At 44.8% G+C, this 14,569-nt stretch overlaps 1 protein-coding gene across 10 annotated transcripts in view; it reads left to right on the forward strand.

Moving 5' to 3' along the window:
* Positions 1-14,569, forward strand: part of ACSF3 (acyl-CoA synthetase family member 3) — a 112,315-nt gene that overhangs the window by 59,485 nt on the left and 38,261 nt on the right. For 9 of the 10 annotated variants that reach the window (XM_065567668.1, XM_065567669.1, XM_065567671.1 and 6 more), the window contains one exon: positions 2,302-2,428. The exons of the other annotated variant lie outside the window; for it this stretch is intronic. In XM_065567668.1, the coding sequence (XP_065423740.1) occupies positions 2,302-2,428 (127 nt within the window). The remainder of the gene's footprint in view (positions 1-2,301; positions 2,429-14,569) is intronic. 10 annotated transcript variants of the gene reach the window in all.

Genomic DNA, 14,569 nt, shown 5'->3' on the forward strand with positions numbered 1-14,569 from the left:
CGTCTTTTGGAGGACATGGCCAAGCATCCCGTGATAGGTCGAAAGAGAAGCTTCTGCTGCCTTCCCCAGGAGGGCAGGAGTTCACTTTTTTCCCATGCCAGGTGACAGGTTGCTGGAAGTGCCAAGTGGCACAGCTGGCATCTGGTGTCCTCTGCAGCTGTCGTTTCAAAGGCTGAGCCGTCGTCCAACCCACAAAATTATCCTGGCTAAGCTGGCCGCTGTCACTGCTAGACACACAGACTGGTCGGCAGCAGCTCTCTAATGGCCAATTCAGGCTATCTTCTCTCGTCATCTTCATTTCACCCCATCAAAGGCTCCGTACGAGACAGGAACTGCCTTGCCAACTCAGGAAGGCTGGGTGTGAGTCTCGGCAGTGCACACCCATGGTGATCTTGGAGACATGGGAAAGGGTGGCTCGAGAGCAGTGCATGACACCTGCCCTGGCAGGAAATGTGACACAAGCCGCAAGAGCCTTTTCTTATTGCCAAGGAACCTCCCTGTCCCCCACCCCCACATTCATACTCTATAAACGGCCTTCTCCGCATACCTGGATCAGCTGTGCAGCACACTGATGGGGAGACGCTGTCATGCTCACTTTTGATGGGCTCCTCAAATGATGTCACAGAGACACCATTCACACTGCTGAATGCCCGGGCCGGGCATTTCAGATGCACCATTAGATAAAAGGAAATCTATGAACACAGGTCACAAGAAGTTAGAAGACACAACTGATGTCATGGTGTAGGAGACAGCCCGTGATGCTAGGTGAGAGGCACCACAGGAAAAATGCTTGTCAAGCCAAAGGAGCTTGCTCTCTGCTGGAGAATTGAGGACCAAGCTCAGCTGGCCCAGAGAGATACAGACAGTCTCCAACAGGGAAAGAATCCTACTACTGAAAGTGCGGTAAGCACTTTTCCTCCTTGGGGGATGGTTAAGGAGAACAAATCTATAATAGGTGTATATGAACCTCTCTTCCAGGAGAGAGGGTTACCTTTAGATTTGGCATTTTGATTTACAAAGTCTGAGAACTGTGAATAACTTTTGCTACCTCCTGAAGTAACTCTTCATCCCTCCTGTATTTATGTTTCCATGTAGCTCTGTATGTCAGAGCAGAACAGGGAATCCATCTTCCAGTCACGTCTCTGAACCTAGAAATCATCACAGTAGTGGAGCAGACAGTTAATCCATGTCAGACGCTGTTTGTTCGGGTTGGAGGATGGGAATGTGGGGCTAGTGGTGAGGAGTTAGGCTCGTAAATTCTTATCCCTTCTCAGACATTTGGCATCTGTGTGATGCAGTCACCTCAGCCGTATTGCTGGGTGAAAAGCAGGGACCTGAGCTTTCTGAGTAGCAAAAGTAAAACACCTAAGAGGAATCACTATTTTTAATTCAGTTTATAGCATAATTAACCCATGAAACTGGCTGCTGCAGTATATTATTGAGGCAAATAATTTAACAAGAATAAAAAATAAAAAAAAAAGGACCTTAACAGAATAATAATTGCTTTAACCTACGTGGTCACAGTGGTCCCGTATGGCCCTTGAACCTATGAATCTAGGTATGGTAAAAAATGCAAAGGTCATCAGCCTTTCTGCATCAGAAAGTAAGGTCATCTCCATCAGGAAGTCATTTCCCTGCTGAGATGGTGTTTCACGATTGGCCAGATGCATTAAGGAGGTGTCTCCCTGGTTTTGGAAGAAGCTCCCATTGGCTGCTGTCAGGGTTCAGGTACCAAACTAGCTAGATGAGGGTTTTCAGTATGGCAATTCATGTGTAAACTAGGTATAAACATCAATCCTGTCTGAGCTAGGAGGTGCTTACATAAGCTTAGAACTTTGTCCCCTCTCTGCTTCTCAGGGCTTGGCTACACTCGGGACTTCACAGCGCTGCCGCGGAGTGGCAGTGTAGTCACACCGCCAGCGCTGCAAGAGAGCTCTCGCAGCGCTGTATGTAGTCCACCTCTCTGAGGGGAGTAGCGCGCAGCGCTGTGGGCGAGCGTGCAGCGCTGCAGGCACTGATTACACTGGCGCTTTCCAGCGCTGCACTCGCTGCGCTCAGGGAGGTGTTTTTTCACACCCCTGAGTGCAGCAAGTTGCAGCGCTGTACAGCGCCAGTGTAGCCAAAGCCTCAATTAAAGCAAGAGATACATCCTGGCTCACAATCAAAGGGAGTTCCAAAGGCACTCCCTGCCTCTCTGAGCCTTGTTGCTTAGGAAGCTGTAGCTTAGGGGTAGAAATCTGAGGTGGCTATCACTATTGACGTATGAAGATTGGTCACTGCTTTGTTCCCCATTTGCTCTAGGTGACCCCCGGCTTAGATGGCAAAGAAGGTGAGCTTTTCGTTAAGGGGCCTACAGTATTTCGAGAATACTGGAATAGACCTGAAGAAACAAAAGAAGCTTTCACACCCGATGGCTGGTTCAAAACAGGTACTGTGCTGGTCCCACTGGGGTGTGCATGAACAGCAGGAGGGGAGGGGAAGTCGGTTTGTTCCACAGGGGTCTTCCTGCTGGCTGCTTCGTGGAGCAGTACCAACATCGGTGTCAGTAGGGGGCACCCTGCAGATCTTTCCTCCCTCTCCCATCTGGCTGGAAGCAAGGCACAGCCACCGTGCCCAGCTGTGGGGAGTGGGCATATCACTCCATTTTGAGGTGTGTGGCTGAGTCCTTGGTTGTCTGTGTGTGGGTGGGCTCTCCCTGGTCATGATAGTTTTCAAAGATAGAAGCTGGTCCAGATAGGTTCTTCAGTTTCACTGTTCCCGTACCAGTCAACACACCCCATCCCTAAGCAACAGAGTTTTAGTCTGTTTGCTTGCAAACCTGAGAAGCTGATAAATATGTATACGTCGCTCGAACTGAAACAGGCCCCCCCACTGTAGTACCTGCACACCTGAAAAACAGTAATTACTTTGCACTGTTCATAGGGGACTGAGAGCCTACTTCCATTGAAAATGGCGGTAAAACTTCCATGGACTTCCAGGTCCTTCATAATTAGAACTTGCTTGGTTTACATAATCAGCAGCGGCAAACCTGGCTGAGTATTGAAAACACTGGATTGTAGAATGAAGAGCAAAGAAGATGCAGAAAATGTTGCAATAAGGACTGCAGGACATGGTTCAGGAATTTTTCAGTGAAACTTTTTAAATGCTGATTCATCAAATCTTCATGGGAAAGGGTCGGGGGGCAACAAACTTCTTGACTCAAAAAAAAATTGAAATTGTGAAAACATTTTGGTTTGATGTTTTCAAAACAAATTCCCGTTTTCCAATTCACAACAAATTTTTATTTGGAAATTTTAGCTAATTATAGAAAAATAATTTGTTCTTAAACTGGTCAAAATCGAAACAAAACATTTTCATTGACCCCAAATGATTTTTTGTTTTTTGTTTTGGATTTTCAACTCATGAAAATTGTTGAGATCTTGACTTTTTTTTCCTGATTTGGGACAGGAAAAAATGTTGAAACCTCAAAAATGTTCATTGGACGGGAAAACTGTTTCACATCCAGCTCTACTATTCATTTTGTTCTGGTTACCATCTGAAGTTACAGTGTCTCCAATACAGTTTGCATGCAGGTCCCATTCCTGCCTTAATGGTATACTATTTCTGAGCAGGCATTTGAGAAAATAGAAACCCCTGCTCTAAAACAGTCTCTGATAGCAGCAATCTGATGAACAAAACCATGTAATCTCTAAGTTCAGCCCAAACCAGCACAAGTAGAATTTCAAACACTCAAAACAAGGTTCAACACTCAAAACATGAGGTTGAACACGAGGTTCAACAAGGACAAGTGCAGCGTCCTGCACTTAGGACGGAAGAATCCCATGCACTGCTACAGACTAGGGGCCAAGTGGCTAGGCAGCAGTTCTGCAGAAAAGGACCTAGCAGTTACAGGGGGCGAGAAGCTGGATATGAGTCAACAGTGTGCCCTTCTTGCCAAGAAGGCTAACGGCATTTTGGGCTGTATAAGTAGGGGCATTGCCAGCAGATCGAGGGACGTGATCGTTCCCCTCTATTCGACATTGGTGAGGCCTCATCTGGAGTACTGTGTCCAGTTTTGGGCCCCACACTACAAGAAGCATGTGGAAAAATGGGAAAGAGTCCAGTGGAGGGCAACAAAAATGATTAGGGCGCTGGAGCACATGAGTTATGAGGAGAGTCTGAGGGAACTGGGATTATTTAGGCTGCAGAAGAGAAGAATGAGGGGGGATTTGATAGCAGCCTTCAACTACCTGAAAGGGGGTTCCAAAGAGGATGGATCTAGACTGTTCTCAGTGGTAGCAGATGACAGAACAAGGAGTAATGGGCTCAAATTGCCGTGGGGGAGGTCTAGGTTGGATATTAGGAAAAACTTTTTCACTAGGAGGGTGGTGAAGCACTGGAATGGGTTACCTAGGGAGGTGGTGGAATCTCCTGGCTGGGATGATTTAGTTGAGGTTGGTCCTGTTTTGAGCAGGGGGTTGGACTAGATGACCCTGAGGTCCCTTCCATCCCTGGTATTCTCTGATTCTATGAAAACACTCATGCCCACTCTCCCAGTCAGGCATTATTTGCCAGAACTGTTGGTGAATAATGTGCAGTAACAAATTCAAGAAAATGAGAAGCTGCTGACAATTCCCGAGCAGAAAAGAAGTGATTTTCCTAAAACAGACTCTGCACAGCAAATGTTCCGAATGTGCACAGGCAAAGCTCGGCACTCCCGCTCAGAGCACTCGTGCCATAGAGCTACTCTCTGAATTGTAGGTACAGTAAGAAAATAGCCTGGTCCCAGAGTGAGTCTCAGAGTGCAACGACACCACAGGACACCTTCTGAAGTGGTGTTCGACATGTTAAACCGGGCAGGTAATATCTCTGTATTGCTCTGTTCCCATTATCTCTATTAGCGGCAATGTGCTGTTTGATTTATGGACTAAAGTCACACAGCATTTTTGTCCTCTCTGTATCCAGCCCAACTCACCATTAATCTTGTGGGTGGCAAACAAGCTAGGGGGTTTTTGGTTTGGGTTTAAATTTCCATCTACCCAAACCCTAACGCACCTAGAGCACTGCAAATCCGCAGAGACCAGTTTTATATCCATGGACCGTTTTTGTGGATCGGATGCAGATACAAATTTTGTATCCACCCAGGGCTCTAAATATAACCAGGACTGGCTTTTCCATTTCCCCCCTTGCTGCATGTCAGTTGGGCCATCTCTGGGCTGAGTTTCTGGTGCCCTCTTTGTGGCCCGTTTGTGTATTTTGTGTGCCATAAGAAAAGCTTTACTTTTCTAAATGACTGATGGAGCTGCGACACCACAAGTGTCGCCACTGATCTTGGTATCATGCCAGCCGCGGGGTTTCATGACACGGTGTCAGCAGGCGCTGCAAAGTGCAGGGCAATCAGCTTTAGAAAAATTTTTAGTCAACACTCCTGATGAATATTTCAAATGCAAAAGAATAGCATGCATTAATTATTGTAAAGAGATGTCTTTAGGAGAAAATGATTCTGAAATTCAGTTTAATTTCATTGTAATGCGCTGCAAACAGGAAGGGAGTATGTGTGTTTAATTGGCTCTCGGGGGTAAGGCCTGGAAGATGCCATGCCTTTGTCACAGGCCATTAGCGATACAGACTGCATAATGAGAGAGTACAATCAGCTCACAGCTGCCGGCTCCTACGGGGAGAGAATGATATTAAATAGAAATCAGTATAAATTAAACTTAACCCTTTCACTAGCCAAATTAAGCCTATCAGCCAGGAATACTGGGGGAAGTGAGAGCAGCAGCAGCAGTGGGTGAGGGATGGGTTGGAGGGGGCCTGGGAGATTTTCCCACTAGCAATCCATCAAGTCTGACTTCATCTTTGATATTTTTGTGGCAATGTTGGGAGCAGGGGGGATTTTGAGATTTTTTTTTTTTTTCTGTTTTCCCCAACCCCATCTTTCTTGCATTTTTTTCTTCTGACCTTTTCCCCGTCCTTTGCAGATGTCATGCAGGCAGGCTTATTCCAGAGCTAGTATGGCTCAGATAACCAGCGTACTATATCGGCAGTGAAACCATAGCCCCTCCTAAACCATCATGTTTGCTTATCGAAAATGAATATTTATTTTCATTCTGAAAGACTGAGAGCTCCCAATCCTGTAGTGGGACTCTAAGAAGCCATTCAATAGAGCCAAGGCTTTTGTATGTTGTAGTTAGGTGGCTGTTACCGAGTGCGATTTTAAGAATGAATTGAATGTGTTAACTGGAGTTCATTAACTTTGCAGTAGAGGGCATACCGCTAGAATGCAAATGAGATAAAATATAGCTACAGTACAGTGATCGTTTATAGATAATGCACTAATATTTGTAAGTGTGTATATGTGTGCACGTGGACGCAGCTCTTAAATGAGGGAAGTGACTTTACTTCTGATTCTGCAGGTGCTGAACTGTTTTAACGTCCCTCTAGCACTGGTAAAAGGCCATTTTAGCATCAGCATGCCAAAACCTTAATCTGTGTCATGGGTACCACTATATGCAAATGTCTAGCGTGGATGAGGGACCCAGCCTAGTGTGATCGCAGGCTATTGACAAGGTTTTTCAAGCACTCTTCAAGGACATATGGAAGTGTGCGCTCAGCTGGAGTAGAAATGAGATGTGAGGAGAGTAAACTTGGAAACAGTGTGCAGTGCTATCACTAATAACTCCTGAGCTGTAATTTAGCATTCAGCTGATTGTTAATGACAATCCTAGAAACCAGCAGGTCCGCAAATGAAGAATAATTACTGCAAGGGAAAGCACAGAGTGTCACTCTTGCTACACCTTGTGACGGGTCTATCCAAACAAAGGCACATCTTTAACATGTCTCTGTCTACACAATGAGGATGAGAAGAAGGGAGAAACATGCAACTGTCCGTGGCTCTCGTGACACTTAAGAGTGGTAGTAAACAATAAAATAAAATCTGTGATGATGATAGAACAAGGCAGAGAATGCAAATCCTGGGCTGATCTTCACACATGACAAGTGGCAACTGCAGAGTGTTCAGAGAAGTGTGTCGTGTTTGATACAGTTACCAGATAACAGGCTTTGTGCACTCAGCTCCCATGTATCGCTATGCAAATTCAACCTTAAATCTCTCAAGATGACCAGTCAAGTCTCATTGTTCTTGGAGAATCCAGCTGGAGATAGAGAACTCTTGTGATCTAGCCTTCTAACCAATCTTGATTCAAAAAGCATAATGTCCCATATCAAAGGAAGTCAGAACTAACTCCCATTCCCAATAGTTTCATTGTCAGGATGATATGGATGAAACTGAGATGTAGAATTTGCAGAAATACAAACTCCCCTCTAGCCCTGTGCATTGTGTAATCCACCAGAGGGCAAGAATGGGGAAACCAGTTTTGCTGGTTGATGCACATTGGAAGCATTTCTTTATTTTCTGAAGTCCCGAGAGTCGGAATGCCTGCATGCTTGCTCGAGTTCATCACTTCCGGGTTGTGTACAGTATCAATGCTATGATCCTTCCCAAAAAAATCAAGAAGGGCAACTGGCAACGATTTCATTCTTTTGTGCCCTCAAAGAAGTGTATACAGTCAATTCTCCACCCCATTGTGTTCTTCTTTATGAAGGCGCCACCATAAAACATAGGCCCAGAATAAGGAGCTTGGTTGTTCACTGATATCTCTTGCGGTGGTGGTGAAGGCTCTCCTAGACTCGCCTACAGAGACATGTGTTTTGCAGCGTCTTGCTATCAACCATCTCTTTCCAGATGGAAGGACAGACCAATTTAATGTATTCAAAATTAATCCTTCAGGTTGAGTCTGCAAAAACTCTGGATTATTTTATCAGAAAGCTCCTTCATCCCATAGGTTTCCGTGTCAAGATTGTTGTTTGCCTGATAGCTATTGGTCCCAAACCACTCATGGTAATTTGGAATCAAGAGGTCTTCACTGTTGTAGTGTATCCCTACTAAAACCATAACTTCCTCCCGACTACTTCATTCTCCATCAGATCCTTCCAGCTGAGACCATTGTTAGACGCACCATTCTCAGGCTGGATGATCCGCATTAGATAGGATTAGCGTTTTTAAGGCACAATCCCATTTACTAAATGCTCTTGAAAGGTGTAACAGCTCAGGACTTGCAGAACTACCCATTGCCGGCATCTGTCACGTGACCATATCGTTCCCTTTCTGCAGCTACAGGCTCACTCTTCAGGCGGATCAGTCTCTTCAGCTCTTCTGGGGGCTCCCAATTCCCTTTGGTTGCCTTGCCCGATACTCTCCTCCTTGGCTGGTCAGTGCCTCCGTAAATGTGGCTGCTGTATGTATCTCAGGAAGCACAGGAGGAAAAACGAAAAAGAAACCTGGGTTAACTGTTACTTGAGTGGCCTATTTTCCCTTTTTACCAAAAACTCCTTTACGAAACTCCCTTCTTCCTCTCTGAAAGGAGAAGGCCTGGGTCACAGAATCACAGAAATGTCGGGCTGAAAGGGACCTCAAGCGGTTGTCTAGTCCAGCTCCCTGCTGAGGGAGACCATGGAGTCTGCGTTTCTCAAAAACATGCTGCAGGTTGAGGATGATCATTCCCTGTTTACAGAAGTGAAAACTGATGTTGCCGAGTGTGGCCACGAGCCCCCCAAGCATTGCCTTGTTCACGCGAGGCACAGCTCCCTCCAGTGCTCCTGATGAACGCTACACCAAGAAGGGAAAAGGAGCTCAATGCAACAGTAACGCACCTACGGGCCCTTATCCTTCTCCAAACAAGAGACAAGCCCATAGATCCATCATACAAGAAACACATACCTACATCCTTCTACAGAAGTTCTCATTTTAAGAGGCAGGACAGACACGTCTAAAGTGATCTGTATTTAAAAAAAAAAAAATCCTACTGCTGGCAATACTTCATGACATGCATTGTCCCATGATCCTTTGAGAAGAGTCTGAAAAGTTGTTGTCATGTAGGTTATTTACTGCTACTGGCTTCCCCTTCATTCATTAGATTTTCACCGGGGCCATTGTCTGTCTCTCTCACTCACTTCGATTTGGGTGAATTTGATTATTTGTGTTGTGTTAATGCTATCGATAGAGCTGCCTAGATCAAAGGCCTCCAGTCATTTCCAGAGACTGCTGGGTATCCACCTACTGTTCTATACCTGAGCAGTGCTGAGTCTTAGCAGAACGAGACAAATCCACAGGAAAAATGTATCAGGTCCTTCCTCTCTTCTCAGTGTGATACCTTCACGGTGAGCTAGCCCAGCTGGGCTGGGGAACGAGAGAGAAACTCAGACCCAAATGTGCATCCCCTGCACCACCAGTAAGCAAGCCCCACGGATTGGAAAATATTGGTCAACAAATATTACCCTCGTCATTGCCAACATTCTACTCTTCTGTTTCCCCCTCCCCGCTCCTCTATCCATCCACCCAAGCTCTCTGGCACCTGTACAGGTTAAAAGCTGTTTACTGTGTCGTTGCCTAGTAAGTGATGATCGTCATCAAGGCAGCCAATATGTAGTCCTGAGTAGTCCTCATTGTGGGACGAAGGAGTTGAGGGGTCGTATGGATTCCAAACGCAGTATAGTGCCCAAAGTCTTGTCGGTCTGACCCATGCATCCTTTCTCCGCTGTGCCATGGAAGCCAGGGCTGCCGTGTCCTGAGGAATCTGGCAAAACAATGGCCTGAAATCGTGGGAGAGAGAAGGTCGTAGAGCTACATTTTCCCCAAGAGAAGGCTGGCTTCCAATCAGATTTGCCCATACATCCAGAAAATTAGAATCTGGTATGTATGGGGAGATTTATTTTCAATTACAGGTTCAGGCAGAGACATGAAATAGCACTGGGTTTGAAGGTAGTGCATAAATCCTGCTACAAATCCTTGTATCTCAGCTCCATATAATAAGATTTTATTGATTGCTATATTGGATCTGTCAGAATAAAACTCTCTTAATGCATGCATCAGGGCTGAGAAGATAGAAGGCTCGTTGGTAGCAGAATCTGCTTCAAGAATCAGTGCACTTTGATTAATATGTTGTTAAGAAAGTTAAGAGTTATTTAACTTGTTTGATGTGCATTTCAGAATGATGACTCATTTCTTTTAAGCTTCTTACTTTGAGCTTATTAAAAAAAAAACAGCCCTTGTAGCTGTTTTTCATGTTACTGAATCTTGTTATAGCATTCAGAGTTCTTGCAAGATCCCTTTACAATGGTCACGAAACCCCTAGGCCCCTATCAAACACAATTCCTATAGGCCAAAAGGCCTCTTTGAAACACCCCCCTAAAGTCCTTTCATTTAGGGCTTTAGAAGATAGGGGACATTGGAGAACAGCTCTCCCTTTATTTCTGGGTAGGAAAATCCCCCCAGACATTCCACAGTGGAGAGGGGGGATCAGAGAAATGATGGAGAAACAGATTGAGAGTAAAACATGATCGGAGAAAACAAGAAGTACCCACCTATTTCTGAAGGTTGAAAAAGCTACTAGGGGGGAAGCTGTTCTAGATTTGATTTTAACAAATAGGGAGGAACTCGTTGAGAATTTGAAAATGGAAGGCAGCTTGGGTGAAAGTGATCATGAGATCATAGAGTTCACAATTCTAAGGAAGGGTAGAAGGGAGTACAGCAAAATAGAGACAATGGATTTCAGGAAGGCGGATTTTGGTAAGCTCAGAGAGCTGATAGGTAAGGTCCCATGGGAATCAAGACAGAGGGGAAAAATGACTGAGGAGAGTTGGCAGTTCTTCAAAGGGACCCTGTTAAGGGCCCAAAAGCAAGCTATTCCGCTGGGTAGGAAAGATAGGAAATGTGGCAAAAGACCACCTTGGCTTAACCACGAGATTTTGCATGATCTAAAAAATAAAAAGGAGTCATATAAAAAATGGAAATTAGGACAAATGACAAAGGATGAATATAGACAAACAACACAGGAATGCAGGGGCAAGATTAGAAAGGCAAAGGCACAAAATGAGCTCAAACTAACTACAGGAATAAAGGGAAACAAGAAGGCTTTTTATCAATACATTAGAAGCAAGAGGAAGACCAAAGACAGGGTAGGCCCACTGCTCAGTGAGGAGGGAGAAACAGTAACAGGAAACTTGGAAATGGCAGAGATGCTTAATGACTTCTTTGTTTCGGTCTTCACCGAGAAGTCTGGAGGAATGCCTAACATAGTGAATGCTAATGGGAAGGGGGTAGGTTTAGCAGATAAAATAAAAAAAGAAAAAGTTAAAAATCTCTTAGAAAAGTTAGATACCTGCAAGTCACCAGGGCCTGATGAAGTGCATCCTAGAATACTCAAGGAGCTAATAGAGGAGGTATCTGAGCCTCTAGCTATTATCTTTGGAAAATCATGGGAGACGGGAGAGATTCCAGAAGACTGGAAAAGGGCAAATATAGTGCCCATCTATAAAAAGGGAAATAAAAACAACCCAGGAAACTACAGACCAGTTAGTTTAACTTCTGTGCCAGAGAAGATAATGGAGCAAGTAATTAAGGAAATCATCTGCAAACACTTGGAAGGTGGTAAGGTGATAGGGAACAGCCAGCATGGATTCGTAAAGAACAAATCATGTCAAACTAATCTGATAGCTTTCTTTGATAGGGTAACGAGTCTTGTGGATAAGGGAGAAGCGGTGGATGTGGTATACCTGGACTTTAGTAAGGCATTTGATACGGTCTCGCATGATATTCTTATTGATAAACTAGGCAAATACAACTTAGGTGGGGCTACTATAAGGTGGGTGCATAACTGACTGGATAATCGTACTCAGAGAGTAGTTATTAATGGTTCCCAATCCTGCTGGAAAGGTATAATGATTGGGGTTCTGCAGGGGTCTGTTTTGGGACCAGCTCTGTTCAATATCTTCATCAACGTCTTAGATATTGGCATAGAAAGTATGCTTATTAAGTTTGCAGATGATACCAAACTGGGAGGGATTGCAACTGCTTTGGAGGATAGAGTCAACATTCAAAATGATCTGGACAAATTGGAGAAATGGTCTGAGGTAAACAGGATGAAGTTTAATAAAGACAAATGCAAAGTGCTCCACTTAGGAAGGAACAATCAGTTTCACACATACAGAATGGGAAGAGACTGTCTAGGAAGGAGTACAGCAGAAAGGGATCTAGGGGTTATAGTGGACCACAAGCTAAATATGAGTCAACAGTGTGATGCTGTTGCAAAAAAAGCAAACGTGATTCTGGGATGCATTAACAGGTGTGTTTTGAGCAAGACACAAGAAGTCATTCTTCCGCTCTACTCTGCGCTGGTTAGGCCTCAACTGGAGTATTGTGTCCAGTTCTGGGCCCCGCATTTCAAGGAAGATGTGGAGAAATTGGAGCGGGTCCAGAGAAGATCACCAAGAATGATTAAAGGTCTAGAGAACATGACCTATGAAGGAAGGCTGAAAGAATTGGGTTTGTTTAGTTTGGAAAAGAGAAGACTGAGAGGGGACATGATAGCAGTTTTCAGGTATCTAAAAGGGTGTCATAAGGAGGTGGGAGAAAACTTGTTCACCTTAGCGTCTAAGGATAGAGCAAGAAGCAATGGGCTTAAACTGCAGCAAGGGAGGTTTAGGTTGGACATTAGGAAAAATTTCCTAACTGTCAGGGTGGTTAAACACTGGAATAAACTGCCTAGGGAGATTGTGGAATCTCCATCTCTGGAGATATTTAAGAGTAGGTTAGATAAATGTCTATCCGGGATGGTCTAGACAGTATTTGGTCCTGCCATGCAGGCAGGGGACTGGACTTGATGACCTCTCAAGGTCCCTTCCAGTCCTAGAGTCTATGAATCTATGAATCAAATCTGGCGTGCTTCTGCCTTTTCAAACGAAGCGCAGCCCCGCTGAGTCTGGGCAGTGAGCAGGCTGTTTGCACGTGTTCTCACTGAGCGTGCAATGCTTCCAGATTGGGCTTCTCCATCACTTCATAGGAACTGCGATAAATCGTAGGGATCTCAGCTCACTAGTGACGATTGTGTAAAGTGATAACACTCACAAGTCCCTCTGGAGAAATCCCAGGTTCTTTGCTATTGCTACAAATCTCATCTTGAGTGTAGGGGCCCAGTGATTTTCTGAAGCAGATCTTATGTACTACATCTCTCAAGCACCTTCTTGCACTTGCCTTTCTTGTGCAAACTTGCTTAAGCACTGTTGTAAGTATACAGTAGGGACACCGGCCACTGGATCACAATCTGAGTTATTTTCTTTTTAACTTTGGTTTGAGGTTCTTTTGTCTATGATTCAGTCCAGCCAGTGTCTCAGTGTAGGAGCATTTAGGGAAACAATTCTTGGCACAACTAAATGCCCAGTCAAGATGGCTTAGGTTGGTCACATGTGAGAAAAGGGACAAGCTGGGACTCCCAGTGGCATTGGAACACCTCTTTAAAACTTCTGAAAGGCACAACAAAGCCAGTCAGAGGTTTGCTTTGATTTCCATGGCTTGATGCTTTTAACCCAGCCAACCCTTGAAGTTTGCCATCCCCACCCCAAATGTACCATGACAAATTGACACCCCTTATACCGATGAATAAGGCATAGCCTGCTGCTACCGTCCAGCCCAAAGATATCTAGTATCTGTGTGTATTATCTTGGACAATAGGGCAACCCTTTTATAGCACCTTGTTTATTTCAGCTGGGGTCAGTCTGAATTTGCTTCCATTCCCCTTTTTGACATAATCTGACTCATCATGTCACCAAGCACAAAATGGGATCGCGACATGACGCTGAGCAGCCCACAATGTGTTTCCCTTGGCATAGACTCCCCTGGCATTCTCCCATCTCTAGAGATAAACAGGTGTTTCCCAGTCAATGAAATCATTTACGTTTGTGGGCGTAACACTGACACCTGAAACGGCAAACGTGTTAGCCTGATCAAAGCAGTTTATAAATAGACATGCATCTAATCAGCATCCTAATATGCAATTTTTCTGTTTGTTTGCAATGTCTCTCCTAGTCATAAATTCAGCTAATACAAATTCTATTTTTAAAAAATTATTGCTTAATTATAATCTGTTGCAGATGTTCTGAGTGACTTACCGGTTTGGTGAGCCCCCAGGATGAAGTGTTGGCTCCCTCTGAGGTTGGGCTGGGGAGTTTCTTTTTCTGACTGTTACACTCTTAAAGCTCACAAACCAGGCATTGTGACTGTGGGGCGCTCTGCCTACAGGTGTCTGACTGGAAAGAAAGCCCAGTTTGTGGCCTTTCCCTAGGCTGAGCTAAAATACAGTGAGAGTTAGTGATATGGATGCGTGTTCATTTAGGATCATGTTGAGACAGCCAGACCCACTTCACTTGTGAGCCTCTCTTAATCTGAACCCAGGGCTGCAGAGGTGGAAAGCTAGTACAGTCACTCACCAAGAAAACAGCCGCGCCCGAAGCACAGCTATGTCTGATAGTTTTAAGCAGGACATCAGACTGAATCTTCCTGGTGTGCAGACAGAAGGCCAGATTCATTCCCAGCGTCTCTTCAGAGAGCTCAGTGGAGTCCCACCCGGAATAATAGGGGCCTGTGCTTCCAGCTAGGCCTTATCATAGAGTTGCTGTCTAAGATAAAAAAGTATAAAGATGTCATGGTGGCTAACGTGATAACTTTTCAGACCTTGTCATTATAAAGGAGAGTGTG

The sequence above is a fragment of the Chrysemys picta genome, chromosome 14 (assembly GCF_011386835.1).
Source record: "Chrysemys picta bellii isolate R12L10 chromosome 14, ASM1138683v2, whole genome shotgun sequence".
Classification (NCBI taxonomy): Eukaryota; Metazoa; Chordata; order Testudines; family Emydidae; genus Chrysemys; species Chrysemys picta.